At 36.9% G+C, this 17,209-nt stretch overlaps 1 protein-coding gene across 9 annotated transcripts in view; it reads right to left on the reverse strand.

Moving 5' to 3' along the window:
- LOC111190432 (asparagine synthetase [glutamine-hydrolyzing]-like) overlaps positions 1-17,209 on the reverse strand; it is a 146,035-nt gene that overhangs the window by 67,901 nt on the left and 60,925 nt on the right. For 3 of the 9 annotated variants that reach the window (XM_049476440.1, XM_049476434.1, XM_049476439.1), the window contains exons 3-12: positions 16,863-17,100; positions 15,728-15,913; positions 14,806-14,907; positions 13,848-13,975; positions 13,624-13,750; positions 10,637-10,743; positions 10,362-10,462; positions 10,177-10,258; positions 8,533-8,688; positions 5,802-8,306 (exon numbers count right to left, since the gene is read on the reverse strand). The exons of the other annotated variants lie outside the window; for them this stretch is intronic. In XM_049476440.1, the coding sequence (XP_049332397.1) occupies positions 8,097-8,306; positions 8,533-8,688; positions 10,177-10,258; positions 10,362-10,462; positions 10,637-10,743; positions 13,624-13,750; positions 13,848-13,975; positions 14,806-14,907; positions 15,728-15,913; positions 16,863-17,100 (1,437 nt within the window). In that variant the 3' untranslated portion in view covers positions 5,802-8,096. Of the gene's footprint in view, positions 1-5,801; positions 8,307-8,532; positions 8,689-10,176; positions 10,259-10,361; positions 10,463-10,636; positions 10,744-13,623; positions 13,751-13,847; positions 13,976-14,805; positions 14,908-15,727; positions 15,914-16,862; positions 17,101-17,209 lie in introns of those variants that run through there. 9 annotated transcript variants of the gene reach the window in all.

Consider the following 17,209-nt stretch of genomic DNA (forward strand, 5'->3'; position numbering starts at 1 on the left):
CCATAGGTTTCAATGGCAAAACAGACAACTTTCAATCACGTTTTTTTCTAATATACTGTAATTCTACCTCCATTATTTAAATGCAGCAGCTAGTGTAACCTCTGCTTATATTGTATTTTTTTATATTCCCACAGAACTCGTTTTTAAAAACGTTATTCAGCTCTATTCAAAAAAGGTGTGGTTATTGTAAAATGGCTGGTTATGGGCGGGACCAATAACAGACCGTCAGCTCCGCTCCACTCTACAGTCTGTGACCACGAGGCAGCCCTCGGGGGCGGTGTTATTTAAATGAGTAGGTTGCTCTCCACAATCTTTCTCCCTCCTCTGGTCTCTACTGCGCAAATTCGGGTTTCAGGATCGGCAACATGGCGGAAGATTTTGACTTAATTTTCATTGAATGAATGGGAACGGTGACGCAGTGTCCATGTTTCTTTTTTTACAGTCTCTGGTATAAACTAATGACCGTAATTAAATATTAAACCTGCAGTGAAGCGCTGCCTTTTAAAGCTCTAACACAGACTACAGTGCTCAACATTACTGAAAGAGTTTTCACCTGTTTAAATGCTTTAATGATCCTCTGGGAAGAAGCATAATAATCCAAAATGCTTTCTGATGGGAGGTCACTGGTGTTGTGCAGAATCCAGTCCGGGTCATTTTCCAGCCGCTGTGCTGTGATGTCAGTTAAGCATTAACTTAAAGTAAACATTTTTCTGATTACTCCCCTTAAACGATCTCGAAATTCAGAGGATCCAGTGATATTTAGGAGGTAAATTTACACAAAATAAAACGTACAGGGTTCTGAACATATTTATTTACCACAGAATGTGATAGAGGCCAGTTTTTGAAAAGCCCATTCATTTTTCTCATAGGGAAAAAAACGCTTAGACACGGAAGCAGACATCCCAAGTTGCAAAAGTTGATTTCAGGGAGGTTACCCCCGTCAAAAAAAACAAACAAACAAAAAACTTGCGCACACACACCAATGGATAACGAAGCTTTACTTTTATATTAATAAATTTTACGTTTTTTTAAATTACATTTAGAGTATTCAGAGGTGAAATTAAATGAGTTTGAGCTTTTTTCTTTTTGGAAGACCCTGCCTCTGCTTTCCTTTTTTTTTTTTTTTTTTGAAAAAAGCCGTTATTTGACAAAAATTGACAGTTACAATATCACAAAAAAATTGCACATCATCAAAAACATTTCATATCATATTACAATAATTATTAATATTGCCTCCGCCATGATCTGCTTTCTCTCACTCGCTGAACAAATCCAGTCCAGGAGGGGGGAAAAACACTGCCCGCCCATACTAAAAACTGTCTCACAGACTCTTTGCAGAGAACAGGCCAATCAGAACCCTCTCTGTTTTCTCTCTCTCCTTCCCACACGCGATTAGAGAAAAAAAGTCTGTCGCCTGTGTGCGCGTTTGGGGCACTCGATCTGAATTCCGGGAGATTATATATGACTCACGGGCATCAGGGAGCCACTACCGAAATGCGGGAGACTCCTGCAGCTTCAGGGAGACTTGTAGTACTTCACATTTTATTAGTTTATCTTTCTGTAATCTAGACAGAGTGGGAGATAAATTACAAAGAAAATACAAACATCAACCAGAAAATAATTTATAATTAATAATATTTTTTAATAATTATTAATAATTTGATTTTACTCTCAGAGAAAGAATGAGAGCGAACCCCCATCCCTCTCAACACACACACACACACTCACTTTCCTTGCCCGTTCCTTTGTTGCAGGATGGTGTGAAAGCTGAATTTAATGAAAATGTACTATTAACAGCTCTGTAAAACTTAAAACCCTTAATTCTGACACCACGGTGTACAAACTGTTTACGACAGTGTGGGCGGAGATACACCTACCCGATCTATGCCCCTGCTTATCTCGCTCAGTTTGCAGTGCGCATGTGCGGCACAAATCGGGCAGGGGGCACAGATCGGGTAGTGACACCCCGTATTGATACGTGTATTGCTTTGAACAAAAATCAGGTGACCGATACAGGAAGTGTATCGTTTGGATGTGCCATGCCAAATTGTGTCGACATGTAGCAGATTTTTTTCTTTCATACATCAACAAGAGCACTTCATCAATGCTGAGGCATTATAGAGCTCGGCATGACAATGTAGAATTGGCAGATACTGGTGTGAGTACCCCAGTTGTGTCAAAAATTTTCAAATAAAATTAAAATGTTTAAATTAAAAATTGTTTATTTAACAATTTGCTTTAATAAGGCAATAAGACAACCACACCTTTATCTACTTGCACTTAGATATTTATGCACATCGTCTTCATCTGTACCCTGTAAAATAGTTTTTTCTCAGCCAAGAGAACTTCTTAACTTTATCTAAACGGAGAAATCAACCTGGAGATAAGACACTTCAAACATTTTGTTCCTAAATAAAAATACAGAAATTGATGCATTTTATTGTCTTTTTTGTCATTATTATCACACTTTCATTAATGAAAATCCATACATAAAGTTGCACATTTTAGCTGAATTTTATTAGACAAATTTGCTATATTTTAGAAAGTAAGTTTAGCATTTACATAAGGTTTTAAACTAATTTTAGACTCTTAAGTATAACTGAACTCAAACAAATTGAGCAAATTAAATTTAAAATGATGAGATGATATTTTCAGTAAACAAATGTTGATTAAATATTTCACAAGTTGATGTGTTTTCAGTAAGCTTTTCCAACTTTTCATTTTGTTTACCTGCAATGATGTTAAAACTACTGCAGGGGTCAATATTGAGTGACCAACACAGTGTCAATACAGTGTCAACACAGTTTGTGTTGAGGTATCTTCCCATCACTAGCCCCAGCTGCATGGATGACATAAAATGGCTTCCCTTTCTAGACCTCCCCCACAAGTGCCTCTACCTGCCCTTTTTATATGTGTAGCTCCGCCTCTTACTCAATTGGGTCATACCACAATGCTGACATTATTACATACAGATCTTTGGACATGTCCCTAGATGACAAGTATTTACACATTTAAAACTCCATCCACTGCAGTGCTCTATGATCTGTTTCCAGAGTAAAGTCTTTGTTAAAAAGATAATATTTTAGCAAATCTAGGGCCCATTTGACTGCTAGCACTTCTTTCTCCACAATAGAATAGTTAATTTCTCTAGGAAACATTTTATTGCTGATGAACAAGACTGGTGTCAAATCCTCCGGCCCATCTTGGAGCATCACTGCCCCCAAGCTGCTCCCGGATGCCTCGGTTTGCACCACAAAGGGCATTTCAAAGTCTGGGCTGCTGAATACTGGTTCTGAACACAAACACTGCTTCAAATCCTTGAATGCTGACTCACACTACTCCGTCCACTTTACTTGTTGAGGCTTGTCCTTTTTCTCAAGATTCGTCAACACAGCTGCTCTGCTGGAAAAGTTAGGTATAAATCACCTGTACCAGCCGACTGTTAAAAAACTGTTGTATGTACATGTCACTGATTAAATATGCGCTACAACTCGCTGAACTTAGAATCAGCTTCTTATCACTGGTAACGACGCGGCTTTCCTCTCACTCATTCCCGCAGCTTCACAGCACTGCTTTAAACAGTGCGGACGCTGAGCGTCCACAGACTACAATAGCGGAGCAAAGCGCGCGGCGAAACTAGACGAGTCATTGGATAAATGCTGGGCTTTGTCCCGCCCATCGGACGCTCAGCGTCTCTGGGGGTCTATGGGGCAGTGGGCTGGCCTCGGCCGGCCCGGACGCTCAGCTTCTGCATGATGATCGGATGACCTGTCTGAGGCGGAGTCCCTTTTTGATTGACAGCTTAATGAGCGAATCAGCGATCTTTGGGTGTAAACATGCGCGCTGGGAGCATTTTCATTCTGTTCTTAGTTGACCGGAGACTTTCCTAATCCGTATATTCTTTCAGTCTTTCTGCCTTCTATAACTCTTTTCTATCGCAGTTTCAGTCTGCTGAGCCCGTCACAAAGCACTCACAGACGGACACACTTCACACTAGCCTCGCGCCAGTGCAAGCTGCACATAATGTCAGACAGTTTTAATGTTGTGGACCGGATTTCGGAGAAGCCATTTGATAGTCTTCCTTACAAGGAAAAACGTAAGAGTTAAACAGCAGGGCAGTCCAACTGCTCAGATTAATTTGGTGTAAAAAGGTGGGGGAAAGTAACAGGTAAAGTATCCATGCATCCATCCATCCATCCATTTATATGGCCAACAGAACATTTTATTTGTTAAATGTTCTGTTGGCCATGCCTCTTGATGAAACCATCTCAGGACATAAATACATAACAGGGACCAGTAGTAAGTATTGTGTTATCATTAAAAATAATTAAAAATATTAAAGGGATTATTCAAGGATATTAAAACTGTTCAAAAAGGAAATAAATTTACCTGCATTTTTTTCCTTTACCAACTTTGAAGATTTTGCATGTTTTTTTTTTTTACAGATCCTTTTATGTTTATTCATTTCATAGCATCGTTTTTATGTAATTGTTCGATGCAAAGAATGGGTACCTTTTTGTTGTGTAGTGAAAACTTGAAAATAATGCCTTTTGTTTACAAAAAAAAAAAAACATCTCAGGGAGAGTAGAGTTAACGTATAAATAAAAGGACATATGTTAAAATGGAGGCTGAAATTGAGCTTCCCCTCCTTGAAAGACCAGCATCTGCCACTGCTTTTGAATATTTACACACCTAAATGTTTGATTAATGTCCCCATCAGTACTGGTGATGTGGCCAGGCATCTGCCATCATCACATGGAGTAAACCCACCAGCCTCTCCAAACACATTTAACAACCCAAACTCCTCCCAGTACAAACCGAAACACCAAACATTTGCATATTCTGTCCCAGACAGCAAACAGATTGGATTTGTACAAAAGTAGGATTCAATCCAGATACACTATATTGCCAAAAATAAGCTAATCTTAAAGTCAAATTAAGTTTGAAGATCTGCACACTGAGAACCACAGCACCTGCTAAACCAGCCCTGACATTTGGCAAGTGCTTGATTTTATACACCTGTGGCCATGGAAGTATTTGGAAACTGATTTCAATTATTTGGATGGGTGAACGAATACTTGTGGCAATATAGTTTACCAGTCACATGAAGTGACCATGTGTAAAAGGGGTCAAAACATCAAAAATAATGTATTTTTTGTGACAGACTGTTTTTGAACAACACATACAGTGAGTCCAAGAAGTATTTGATCCCTTGCTGATTTTCTTCGTTGGCCCACTAATAAAGACATGATCATTCTATACTTTTAATGGTAGATGTATTCTTACATGGAGAGACAGAATATTAAAAAGAAAATCTGCAAGGGATCAAATACTTCTTGGACTCACTGTACATCAATAAGGAAATGGCATATTTATGTGCATAGCAATACACTGCAGGAAAAAAAATGCTCAGGTGTTCATGTTGTCATACACTGATGTTTAGCAGCTCTGCTAAAGGTATGTGAAGGATCTTTCTATTTGTTTATATGCAGAACCAGAATAATTATATAAGCAATACTTTAAAACTGCCAGTGTACTTATTAGAGGACATTTAAGGCAAAGTAGCATTTGTTACATTTAACAATCATACTCCTTACATTATTAGCATTACGATTAGCCATAATAGTAAAAGAGCCATAGGGCAAAAAAAATTTTTTGCATACATTCTATACACATTATTTCAGTTTTGTTTTTGTTTTACATAAATCTGTACTAGTTCATCAAAAAATGGAATATCATATAATATTTTCATATATTTTATTTTAGTAATTCAGTTGAAAATATGACACATTACACAGTGATCTATTTTAAGTGTTAATTTCTTTTATTGTTGTTGATTGCGGATTACATCCAACGAAATCCCAAGTGTCAATGTTTTAGAATTTTTTTATATTATTACACCAGTTGGTATTGGTCTTATATAATATTGGTGCCAAGTCCTGCTGTAAAATGAAATCAGCATTTCCATAAAAGTTGTCAGCAGTGGGAAGCACTTTTTTTTTCACTTGTAGTGTATTATTAGTCCGTTTAAACAAGTATTTATATGTTTCCCATAAAACAGGATGAAATCCCACTGATTCAAAACACCAATTGCAATATTAAATGCTTAAGCTTCAGAACATTTAGAACATAGTTTTCGACACTGAGGCAGTTTCCCAGACAAGAGCTAAGCCTAGTTATGAACTTCACAACATTTTAAATGGAGATCCAAATAGTTAAGCCTGTATGCTACAGGAATGCCAGACGTAAACATATATTAAAGTATTTCTCTGCTAAAGAGGTTCCTAAAAAACACAATCTGCATATTCTGTGTTTCCTGAGCAAACACACTCAATTTAACTTACCAGCATGTTACCAAGGTCATTATAAGTTAAAATGTGTTGAAGCTAAAAACAACTGACAAAGGAGTTCCACTTAGACAATGACTGACACCTAAATGGATCCCTTCTACCTTATTAGAGTTGCGCTTTAAAGCCCTGTCCCCATAGCACACGTGGGAAAGGAGCACTATAAACAAATTAATTTGCACAAAAGATCCAGACATTATCATCATTTACCAGAACTAGACTGAGTTGAATATCTGAAATGTACTGTGTCCACTGGTTTTTAACCATCAGTTGCTTATATAAGGAAACACAGTCAGCTCTAGTTTGTTGCTTATGAAGCATTTAATTTATATTGGACGTTAGACGTTGCTGCTGGGAATGACTTCATCCAAGTTGTCTGTGCTCCAGTTACACATTTAAATAAATCTACATTATTTAATTTTTTTTGGGAAGAGTTTGCTAAAGAGTCAGAAGTTTATCACGGCTGTTTTTGTCACAACTCTTGTGTTACGGCCAAAATTGTCAGTGCTCCTCATGATCAGGTGCTGCACTCAGCCTTAGTGGAAATCTAAAAAAACAGAGTTTACTGTAAATAAGCAGAAGTGCATTACTCACCCAAATAAACAGTTTACAGGAGAGAAATCTGTGTAGATTAACATCCAGCACTTTAAATTTAAAATATTATTCTTTTTTTTTTTTTTTAAGAATTACAGTTTTTTAATCTTAGCTTTACTCCACCCAACAGCGAGACCGGCTGAATTAAATGGGAAACACCCCTGTTCCTTACTAGTGTCGCTTAATGCACCTTATAATTCAGTGTGGCTTGTGTATAAAAATAGACGTTCATTGATAGCGCGCCTTATAATCCGGTACTGGGAATGTGGAAATGTTTACATCTAAACTCAGATGGAACACAGACACTGAATGATTTTTGGTCCACATTCAGCTCATGTAGCGAGATATTATGTTTACTATAAACTGCAAGTGCATTCTTTGAAACTGTTTTGCCCTTAAAATCCTGTTTAAATTCCATTTTACATTTCTGACACAGAAAAAATGTGGTAACTGAATAATGAGCTTTAGGGGCAGTAAATTTTAAAAGGCTACATATCAAATGTAGAAAAATTAAGCAGGTTTTTCAAGTATACAATGACCATTATATTCTTAGTAAAACTTAGTAAAGCTATGGCAGTATTAGGCAGCTCAAGCTATATCAGAAATGTGCTTATGTAGGAATATAACACCACATTCAGTCTACTTTGGTTTTGGTAAATTAAAAATGGCCTCAGAAAAACAATGAGAGAAAAGAAAAATCTCAGATGTCCCACATGCAAAACCTCCATAGGTATTAGTGTATTTATAATGCTGGAAACTGATTTCATTTTAAACAGATTTTTTTTCCACATACCATTGAATTTTGTAAACTTACAAAATGTAACATTATTGATTAATTAAAGATTTCATACATATAATTAAATGTAATCAAGCGTAAAATATAATTTAGTTTTTCATACTACATAAGCTTGTTGTTTAAAAAGTTTAAAGTTTAAGATGGGAACCTTTCTCGTGATGTTACTCCGCATCCTCATTAGCCTCGTTATGCTAATAAGGAATCTTTATAGGAACGTCGTACCAACAACCGACCTGACCTGCAGCCTACACTTTGGAACGCAGCTGTTTTTTATTGACATGACAAAAATCATGAAAAAAAGAAAAAAAACAATATTGTAAAATGGTTCTGCGTTCAGTCTGTTGACTAAATCTGCCTGGCTACTGGTTCTTTTCTGGTTTGTAGATGGACAGGGTTCTGGCGGAGGGGTCAGTAGCTTTAATCCAGCGGGGCATCCAGTAGTGGGTGGTCCATTCACAGCACCCGGGGTAATGCTTCTCAAACAGCTGGCGCATGAAGAGGCCTTCTTTGGTAGTAGGGGGGTTATAAGGGAACAGCTTTTTGGCCTTCTGTAACTGTGAGTCATTTATCTTCATTAATTGGTAGGAGGTAGAAAGATAGGAAGAAGAAGGAAGGAAAAGTAGTAAAAGAAAAGTTAAGCCAAGAAACGTTATTACTGTCATTTGATTAATTAAATAAGCATTTTCATTTCACTTATAGAATAGTATCATGCATTACGCATATAAGTGTATGAGTGTATGATGTATGCGTTTGTGTGCATGATTTTTATTTTGTTATGTATCTGTGAGTGCGTACCTTAGATTCAATGTTCTCCTGGAGGAAGGAATACCAGGACTTCTTTGTAGAGGTCATTCCATCACTGAAAGCCTCTTTACGTCTCCACAGTATCTCATCTGGAATCAGATCCAGCCCACTGAATGCTTCCCTCAGAAGATGCTTCTCCACACCATCCTGTTTCAATCAAGAATGTTAATTAATAGCATCATTAGAACAGTGTCATGTTTAATGTTACAATTAACAGGTTTATTTCCTTAACAAAAGTTGTCATGAGATGTTACTGCTGTTTCAGAATAATATAAATTATTATGTAACAACTGTGAACTCAGTAACTTCTACAACTGATTCAGCAATTACTATTGCTTAATTTGGAGTAGTTACCTTTTCACATTTCTTTACAACTTCATAGATTACTTCTATGAATTACTCAGTAACTACTATAAAATATTCAGTAACAACCACACAGTAATTCATAGTAGATTTGGAGCAATCAGTAAATATTAATACCTATTCAGTATATTTTTTAATGTATTCAATATTTTATATATATATATTTTTTTTAGTATTCAGCAACTATGATTTATTCAATATTATATTCACTAGCTACTTTGAATTATCCAATGTATGTTTTAAATAATTCAGTTCCTGGACTACAACCTATTCAATATCTTCTATAAAGTATTCCGTTTTCTATTAATTATTCTCTATTTTATGTGAATTATTCAGTATTTTCTGATCTTTTTGCAGTATCAGATAAGCCCTTCATGATAATAGTTTTTTTTATTGGATGATACGTTGTCCAAGGATTTATTAAGATTTAATTGTAATTTGAAAATATTTTTTAAAAAGTCAAATGTTTGGACACACCTTAAATTTAGTGGTTTTCCATTATTTTATTTTTTTTTCGGGACTGTAGATTCATAATAAAGTAATCTTAACTACAAATATAAACACATGGAATAATTTAGTTAAAAAAAATAGTGATAAATAACCCAAAAAACTGCATATGTTTTATATTTCAGATCTAGATGACAGCTTTGCACATCAGTTTTATGAGTTAGTCACTTGGAATGGCTTTCAGTTAACAGCTGTGCATAACTTATCAAGAGTTAATTACTTGAATTTCTTGCCTCTTAATGTGTTTGAGAGCATCAGTTGTGTTGTGAAGAGGTAGAGTTGGTTAAGAAAAAATACTGTAAGAAATTAAAGTTCAGTCAATATTAAAACATTAAAGATCTTTACAATTTTAAGAACTCAAGTCTTCCCAACTGCATACAAAAAAACAATCAAAAACAGTATGATGAAACTGGCTTTCATCAGGCCAGTTTCACTATTCTGTCTCAGAAACAGAACAGCATGTCTGATTAAAAGTCTCTGCTTAAATAAACACAACGGCAATATTGTGATCTGCAAAAAATGATCATTTAATGTTGATAGGTCGAGAAAGTAATTATCATGGCATGCCTAGTATCAACTATGAATTATTAAATATCTTACAAAAACTACTAAAGCTACTAATATCTAATAAAATCTAGTCAGTAACTAATTTAAATTTGTCCTTAATATTTCCACTTTTAACCTTATACTGTTGACTTTTTAAACATCTAGTTATCGCTGGCAAAATTTGCAACTGCCATAGATTATTATTATTTTTTTTTTTACCTTAGGTGCCCTCATCTCCTCAGGCAGGGAAAGATAGTAAGCAGTGAACCTGTGGTCCAGGAAAGGCACTCTCAGCTCCAGTCTAATGAGACACGATGTGAAAGAACATTCAGTAACTAGAGCAAAGTCATTTAAAAAAAATAAATAAATAAGATGTAGTAGGATAATCACAGGTTTTTCCTCACCCGTGTGCAGCTGTAGTTCTATCTGCTCTCAGAACATCAAACATATACAGCTCCTTCAGCAGACGCACACTGTCCTCTGCACCGGCCTTCGGTGATGGAGCCTAGACCAAGAAACACAACTTTATTTTCTCTCAGCTTCAGTAGAAAAGCTTACATACTCTGCATGCACACTGTTGACTATGTGAAGGTGAAGAAAAATACTTATTTAAAATATTAAATACAATAAGCTAGTTATAGGTTATTCAATATGACTGAAAAGCTCAAATAAGCAGTACCTTATGAAAGTAGATGTAGCCCTGTGTGAGTTCATCAGATCCTTCACCGGAAAAGATCACCACACTGTCCGTCTTCTCACGGATATACTTAGAAACCAGATACATTCCTACAGCACACAAAGAGAAAAAAAACTTCCATGACTCTTACTCTCTACATATTGCAATGGCAACACCTAGTGGCTAAAAAACAGCCACCTGTCATTAGGAAGATTCACATTTTAAAAGCCCAAAATCATGGAAAAAAAAAAAAAAAAAAAAAATATATATATATATATATATATATATATATATATATATATATATATATATATATATATATATATATATATATATATATATATATATATTTTGCCTGATAGAATTTATATATTGTGAAAACTGAAGGGTGAATGGATTGTAACACAGTCCATATAATTAATATATGGGAAATAAGCTGCAGAAGCAATCTATTACAAATTCATTCCAACCTGACAACTAGCACATTAATTTACATATATTCACCTATTTATGCCACATAAACCAGTTCACACTAAAACTATAAAGAGTATTCCATTCTTTGAAATGAGGCATACCAGATTTTTTACCTAAATACATTAACAAACAAGGAACATTTTTATTTAGTTCATTGTATTTTTCGCACTATAAGGCTCACTTAAAATACTTTAATATTCCCAAAAATCGTCAGTGCGCCTTATAATCTGGTGCACCTTGTGTATGAGTTTTACCAGTCAGGTTGTAAGGAGAAGTAAGTAACTAAGCATGCTAAGTGACTGAAGTATTTACCATGTTGAAACAAGCTACGTGTTTCAAACCACAATCGCTTACCGTAACAGTTAGGGTTCCTCAGTGCTGTCAGGCGGCATTAGCCTAAGTGGAAATCTGCTAATTTAAGCTTACTGTAAAACGGAAGTGCATTACTCACCCAAATAAACAGTTTTCAGGAGAGAAATCTGTGTAGATTATCCTCCAGTGCTTTCTGACTTTTTAAGGATTTTTTGTTTGTTTGTTTTTTTAGAATTTCAGTTTTGTTTATTTAGTTTAGCTTAGCTCAACAGGTCTCCCCACCAAGCCGTGAGACCTGCTGAATTAGCGTTTTTCATGCAAGGAGGGGGAGTTAAGTTCCAGGCGAGGTGATAGGTAAACCTATTTCTGGTTTGGAGCACCGCTATGAAAATGGATGGGTTTTATTATCCCTCATCTTTTTCTGCACTTTAGGCAGGATGATGTTGCCAGAACTGTCGGAGACTTATCGAGGAACAAACAAGAGAAACTCGATAAGGGTTACAAGTTATTTTTCTAGCAGTTTATTTTTATTATAAAAGTAAATTGCTCCTGTTCTGTAGTTTAGGTTAGCCAAGTAAGCGTCAAGAAAGTTCACCAATTATTTGCAATAATAGCATCCTGTGTCAGTACCACACTGACACTCAGTGAATGCCCCATTCACACAATTGTTTATACAGGCAGACTACATGGTTAGTTTTTTGTGTTTTTTTACACCTATTGTATGGCCCCATACTTGTGTATATTACTGAAAAGTTACTTTATTTCAATAATGCTGTTCAAAATCACATAATATAGACATTACACGCAGAGGGATCTATTTTAAGTGTTTAATTATTTTATTATTGATGATTTACTGATAGTCAGTGATGGTTTAGAGAGCCATGTCATCTATCAGGAGATTTTATAGCACTTCATGCTTCCTTGACAACTTTTATGGAGATGCGGATTTCATTTTCCAGCAGGAATTGGCACACTGCCCACTCAAAATGTGATTTTTGCATGGTTTGATTACAATCAGATTTGTACAGATGCATCCCAGCCTGGATGCTCTGGCTGTTCAAATCTGATTTCACTATTACTTTACCACCTTGTAGTGCTGAAGCCAACTTTGTTACAACAGCAACCCATGCAAATACCCATGTAACCCATCCAGACACACAAATCCAATCTGACCATTAGCAAATAACAGTGAAGACAGATTTGATTCACCTTCAGTCTGAACGTTTGTAAATGAAACTCACGTTGTAAGCATGTGCTGTAAGATACAGGCTGTAATGTAGAGATTTGATTCGGCCTATAAAATCCAGCCCGACTTATTCCAGTGCCGTGCATTTTCTGTAGAGCACGCAGAGCATTAAAGCTGTCCTTTTAACTACAATTCCAAGCTGTAGGTGTCTTTACTTGCTTATTTCTGCCCCAAAAGTTGCCATTATATTGCATGTCGGTCACGTTAATTGGCTGTATTGTGATTATCACGCCATAGCTTTATTTAAAATAAAAAATAGCATTAAAAGGTGTAATTCCAACATTTTTTTTGAGCTGTTTTTTGTGAGAGAAAAAAAGTGCTCCGATGATCTTGTTTAACGCTAATTTAGTCCAGTGGAGGAGTGGGCAGGGATAAATGATAGGATTTTGGCTCCTGCTCATGAATATTCATACATGCAAACCTATTGCCTCTGATTGGCTAACAGCACTGCGAGGCAGCGAGACGAACAACCGTTTCAAATAAAGACATTTTTACACTAATAACTGTCTTTGCAATATGTTACTTTACAATATGTGCAATGCCCTGCTAAGTGCAGTTCATCCACTGACCAAGTCTATGAGTCTCTGTAAAACGCAAAATACACCGGAGATCCTATGTAAACCTATGTAATCATTTACACACAGAGGTGGGTAGTCCAGTAAAACGTAGAGACCTATTGAATTGTTCAAAGAACAAGAAAAAAATGATTTTTACCTTAAAAAAAACAAAAAAAAAACATACCCAAGTCATAGACCATTTTCTAGAACCTGACAGAGCCCAGGCAACGTTGTGGGAATTCTTGGACCAACCCCCGGCTTCAGGTCGGACATCTGGTCAGCTCGGGCAGAGCATATAAACTCTGCTGTAATGGCTGCCATGGAGGGGCATATACAACACTAGCACTAATTCCATGGCCCAAACTGCTGTATGAACCTACCCATGACTTTTATGTACTCACCAACAGAAGCGCGTACTGTGGTGATGTCGTAACTCTCCAGATGGATGATGACTTCCTCTACAGCCTTGATGGCCTCCTCTGGGGTAAAGTTCACCTCATGGTGTTCGCTGCCTATGTGTGCTGCTACCTACAAAACAAGAACATCATTCACAACCGTTTAATCTAAAGCACTTTCAACTGCAGGACAGGCAGAAATTCGTCTTTGCTGATTATTCAGCACTGACCTTGCGCGCAGCAGCAATATCTGGACTGTCTTCCGCTCCGATAGCAAATGTCTGAATGGGGTACTGCAACTCCTGCTCCTTGGACAGCTTGACAAGTGTGGCAGCCACCAGGCTAGAATCAAGTCCACCTGCAGAGTAGAGTGGAGTGCAGAGGGGGGGGGGGGGGGTGGGGGTGGGGGTGGTGTTTGGTGTCAATGCTTTAGTTGCTGTTGCTGCAATGGTCTCAAACTCATTTTATCTGGGGGCCGCTGGAGGTAGAGTCTGGGTGAGGCTGGGCCGCATCAGGACAAGGACTCTGCGAACCCATTCTGCCATGCCAGGTGTTCTGTTGAGTTATGCTATCCCATCGATACATGCTCCCTAAAGACAAATTTTATTTATTTCATTTTAAATTTTGTCAGTGTAATGCCAAGTAATGATAATAATAATACAGATTTTAATAAATTCTTAATACCATAACCTAACCCTGATACAGTGTTTTAGACTGTCCAAAAATAGAACGTGTACTTCTACTGGAAACATGTTAAATATTGTGCTTCTTTTTATTTTTACCTTTAAATATACACTAGGGTAGCACATTTTGACAGGGTAGCACAACTCAACAGAACACTGGATCTCTCAGCTCGCTGTGTGGGCATATCTGTGACGTTTTGAATTCAAATGAAGCAACAGATGTAGTCAAGCATAAGTTTTAGATTTTACATTTTTTATCAACCTCACTGTGATCTATAGTTCTATAGTTTTTATTTTCTGCTGTTTTTAGCTTCTCCTCCGTGTTTTGAAGGCAGCTGTTCTGTGTATGTGAAGTCGCAGCCTGCTGTTCCCTGATTGGCTGGACGCAAAATATTGTTCTGCGGGCCGCAAATGGCCTGTGGGCTGCGAGTTTGAGACCCCTGCTCTACAGTATATTCAACAGCATATGAGAGTACATAAAGTAGAATTTAAACTAAAAATTTACCTGAGAGGAGGCAGCCAATTCTTCTGTGGGCCATCAGCCGCTTTCTCACAGCGTTTTCAAACAGGATTCTGATGTTGCTCTTCACTGTCTCTAGAGCAAAACCTATACAAAACACAAAGTATTTAGCCAGTCTATATGGTGATACTTAAGGCAAAATCAGTCAGGTCTGTTTTTATCACATAGATGCAAAGTTTAGGCCCAATCCCGTTTCACCCCTTGGTCCTGCCACCTACCTCTACCCTCCTTTTTTCTTTCTTTCTTTTTTCATAGTGTAACCCTTCCCCTTGAAACTGAGTAACAAGGGAAGGGGTGAAATCCTCCACTGTAAGAATTGGGACAACCCTTCAAGCACCTTATATGCCTTCAGGATAACTAAAGTTCAGTAGCTTAGCTCCTGGTTAACTAGTTAGCATCTTCAGAAACTAGTCAGATGCAGGAGAAATGTATTATTTTTGTCTAATCGTGACACCCCTACCCCTTGGCGTACATGTGCAAAACAGGTGGGTAGTGGTAAGTGGTAGGGCCAAGGGGTGAAATGGAATTGGGCCTTAATCTTATACTGGTTTTCTGGTCAGTTACAATCTATGGACCACAAATGGATTTCGCCCCACCTTTCGGTTTTAAACCTTACTTCATTCTTACTTCTATTATAGTTTTTACATACATTTTGTTACATTCATTTATTGCTATTAAATATTGAATGCAAATGTATGTTTATTTTGTACAAAAAGTACAGTGAGTGATTGTTTGGGCCCCATTCAAATGCTCCTGAGCTTCCTAGGGTGTCCCTTTTTCACATGATATATATGTTAAAAATTTGTTTAAAATGTGTGAATAAAAATGATGATGATGATGATGGTTTGCTTTCAGGTACATAATCTCTAACACTACATTTGTGTGGTCTCTGATATATGTGAGGTACCTTTGCCAAGCTGCTCAGCATCATCATATTCAGCATGTTTGGGCTCTTCTGTGCAGCAATGAAAACGTTCCAGCTGAACAGACTCCACCTTTCCATTCAGCTTCAGATTAAACTCCTCAAAGTGGCCTGGCGGGAAGGGCATGATCTTTACTGGTTCAGACATGGAGTGTGTGATCTGTGTTAGGCCTGAAGACGAAAAAATGAGAACAGATTCACAAACAATAAGCATCACGGTTACATATCAATTTACACAAGGTACATAGCTCCTGCTTTACTATCTATCTATCTTAGTGAACATAGTAATTTAATTCTATATACATTTAGTGTAAGAACTAGATTACTTACTGTTTTTTACATCTGAAAGATATTTGCACAAATATTTCCAAGTATTAAAATATCCCAAGTATAAGTGTTGATAGCAGACAGCTAAAACAACCAAAAATACTATATAAAAGTAGCTTAATCTCAATCCCTTAAATTAATGATGCATCTTTTTTAAACAAGTTTATTTGACCTAATTAGGTAGAGCCTCCAGTAATAGCAGCCTGACAGAGGACATTTTGCACCAAATGTTGAATATGGAAACCACAGTTTCTACTGGTGGGCTACAGTCACATGATTTACTAAGCAGGGCTAATGCGAATATTAAGTATGTTCAGAGTCTTCTAAACTGTCTGAAAGTAGAAAAAGGTTAGTTATTTAATCAGCTAAATAAATATGTTTTTATCTTCTGAACCAACATAATGCAGCGTTATCTCGCTAAATAAAACTGCTGATACACCACCCGGATCTGTAAACTTTCTAGTATGATTAAAAGCTTACATATAAGTTTACATATTAATCCAGTTCCTTAATTTGTTAAGGCTGACAGAACTAAACACATGTTTTACATTTCTGTCAATAACACAATTTCAATGAAGAAAAAACTACAGCTGTGACAGTAGGTGGTTCTAATGGTATGTTAGAAATTCTGATAAAATCTTAAAAATTAAAAATGCAATACTTCTGGATGTGAACTAATTTTAGAAAAGTTTTCTTGTATCTCTAGAGAAAACGGTCAGCTCATCCCTGCAGTGAACACACTGTAAAAGCACTCCAGTTAAAATGATTTGGATCCTAAAATCATTTCCAGTACCTTTGGCCTCTGAGCAGACAGCGAGGAAGCCATCATCAGTCAGCAGCTTGAACATGGGCCTCACACCGTACGTGTCCCTTCCCAAGAAAATTTTCCTATTGGCCGTGTCCAGCAGGATGAAGGCAAACACGCCGTCCAACAGCGAGCTCATCTTTTCAATGCCGAAACGATCGTACAGGTGAAGCAGGATCTCCCCGTCCATTCTGGTCTGATAGTCAAACTCAAACTGCTCTTTAAGCTGTAAAAAATATAAATACATTCTAGGCTCCATGTTTGCAATCTCAAAAATTACCATACTTTTCGTGCACCGTATTATTACACTATTAAAGAACATCTATGTTCAGATC

This window comes from Astyanax mexicanus, chromosome 3, assembly GCF_023375975.1.
Source record: "Astyanax mexicanus isolate ESR-SI-001 chromosome 3, AstMex3_surface, whole genome shotgun sequence".
NCBI lineage: Eukaryota > Metazoa > Chordata > Actinopteri > Characiformes > Acestrorhamphidae > Astyanax > Astyanax mexicanus.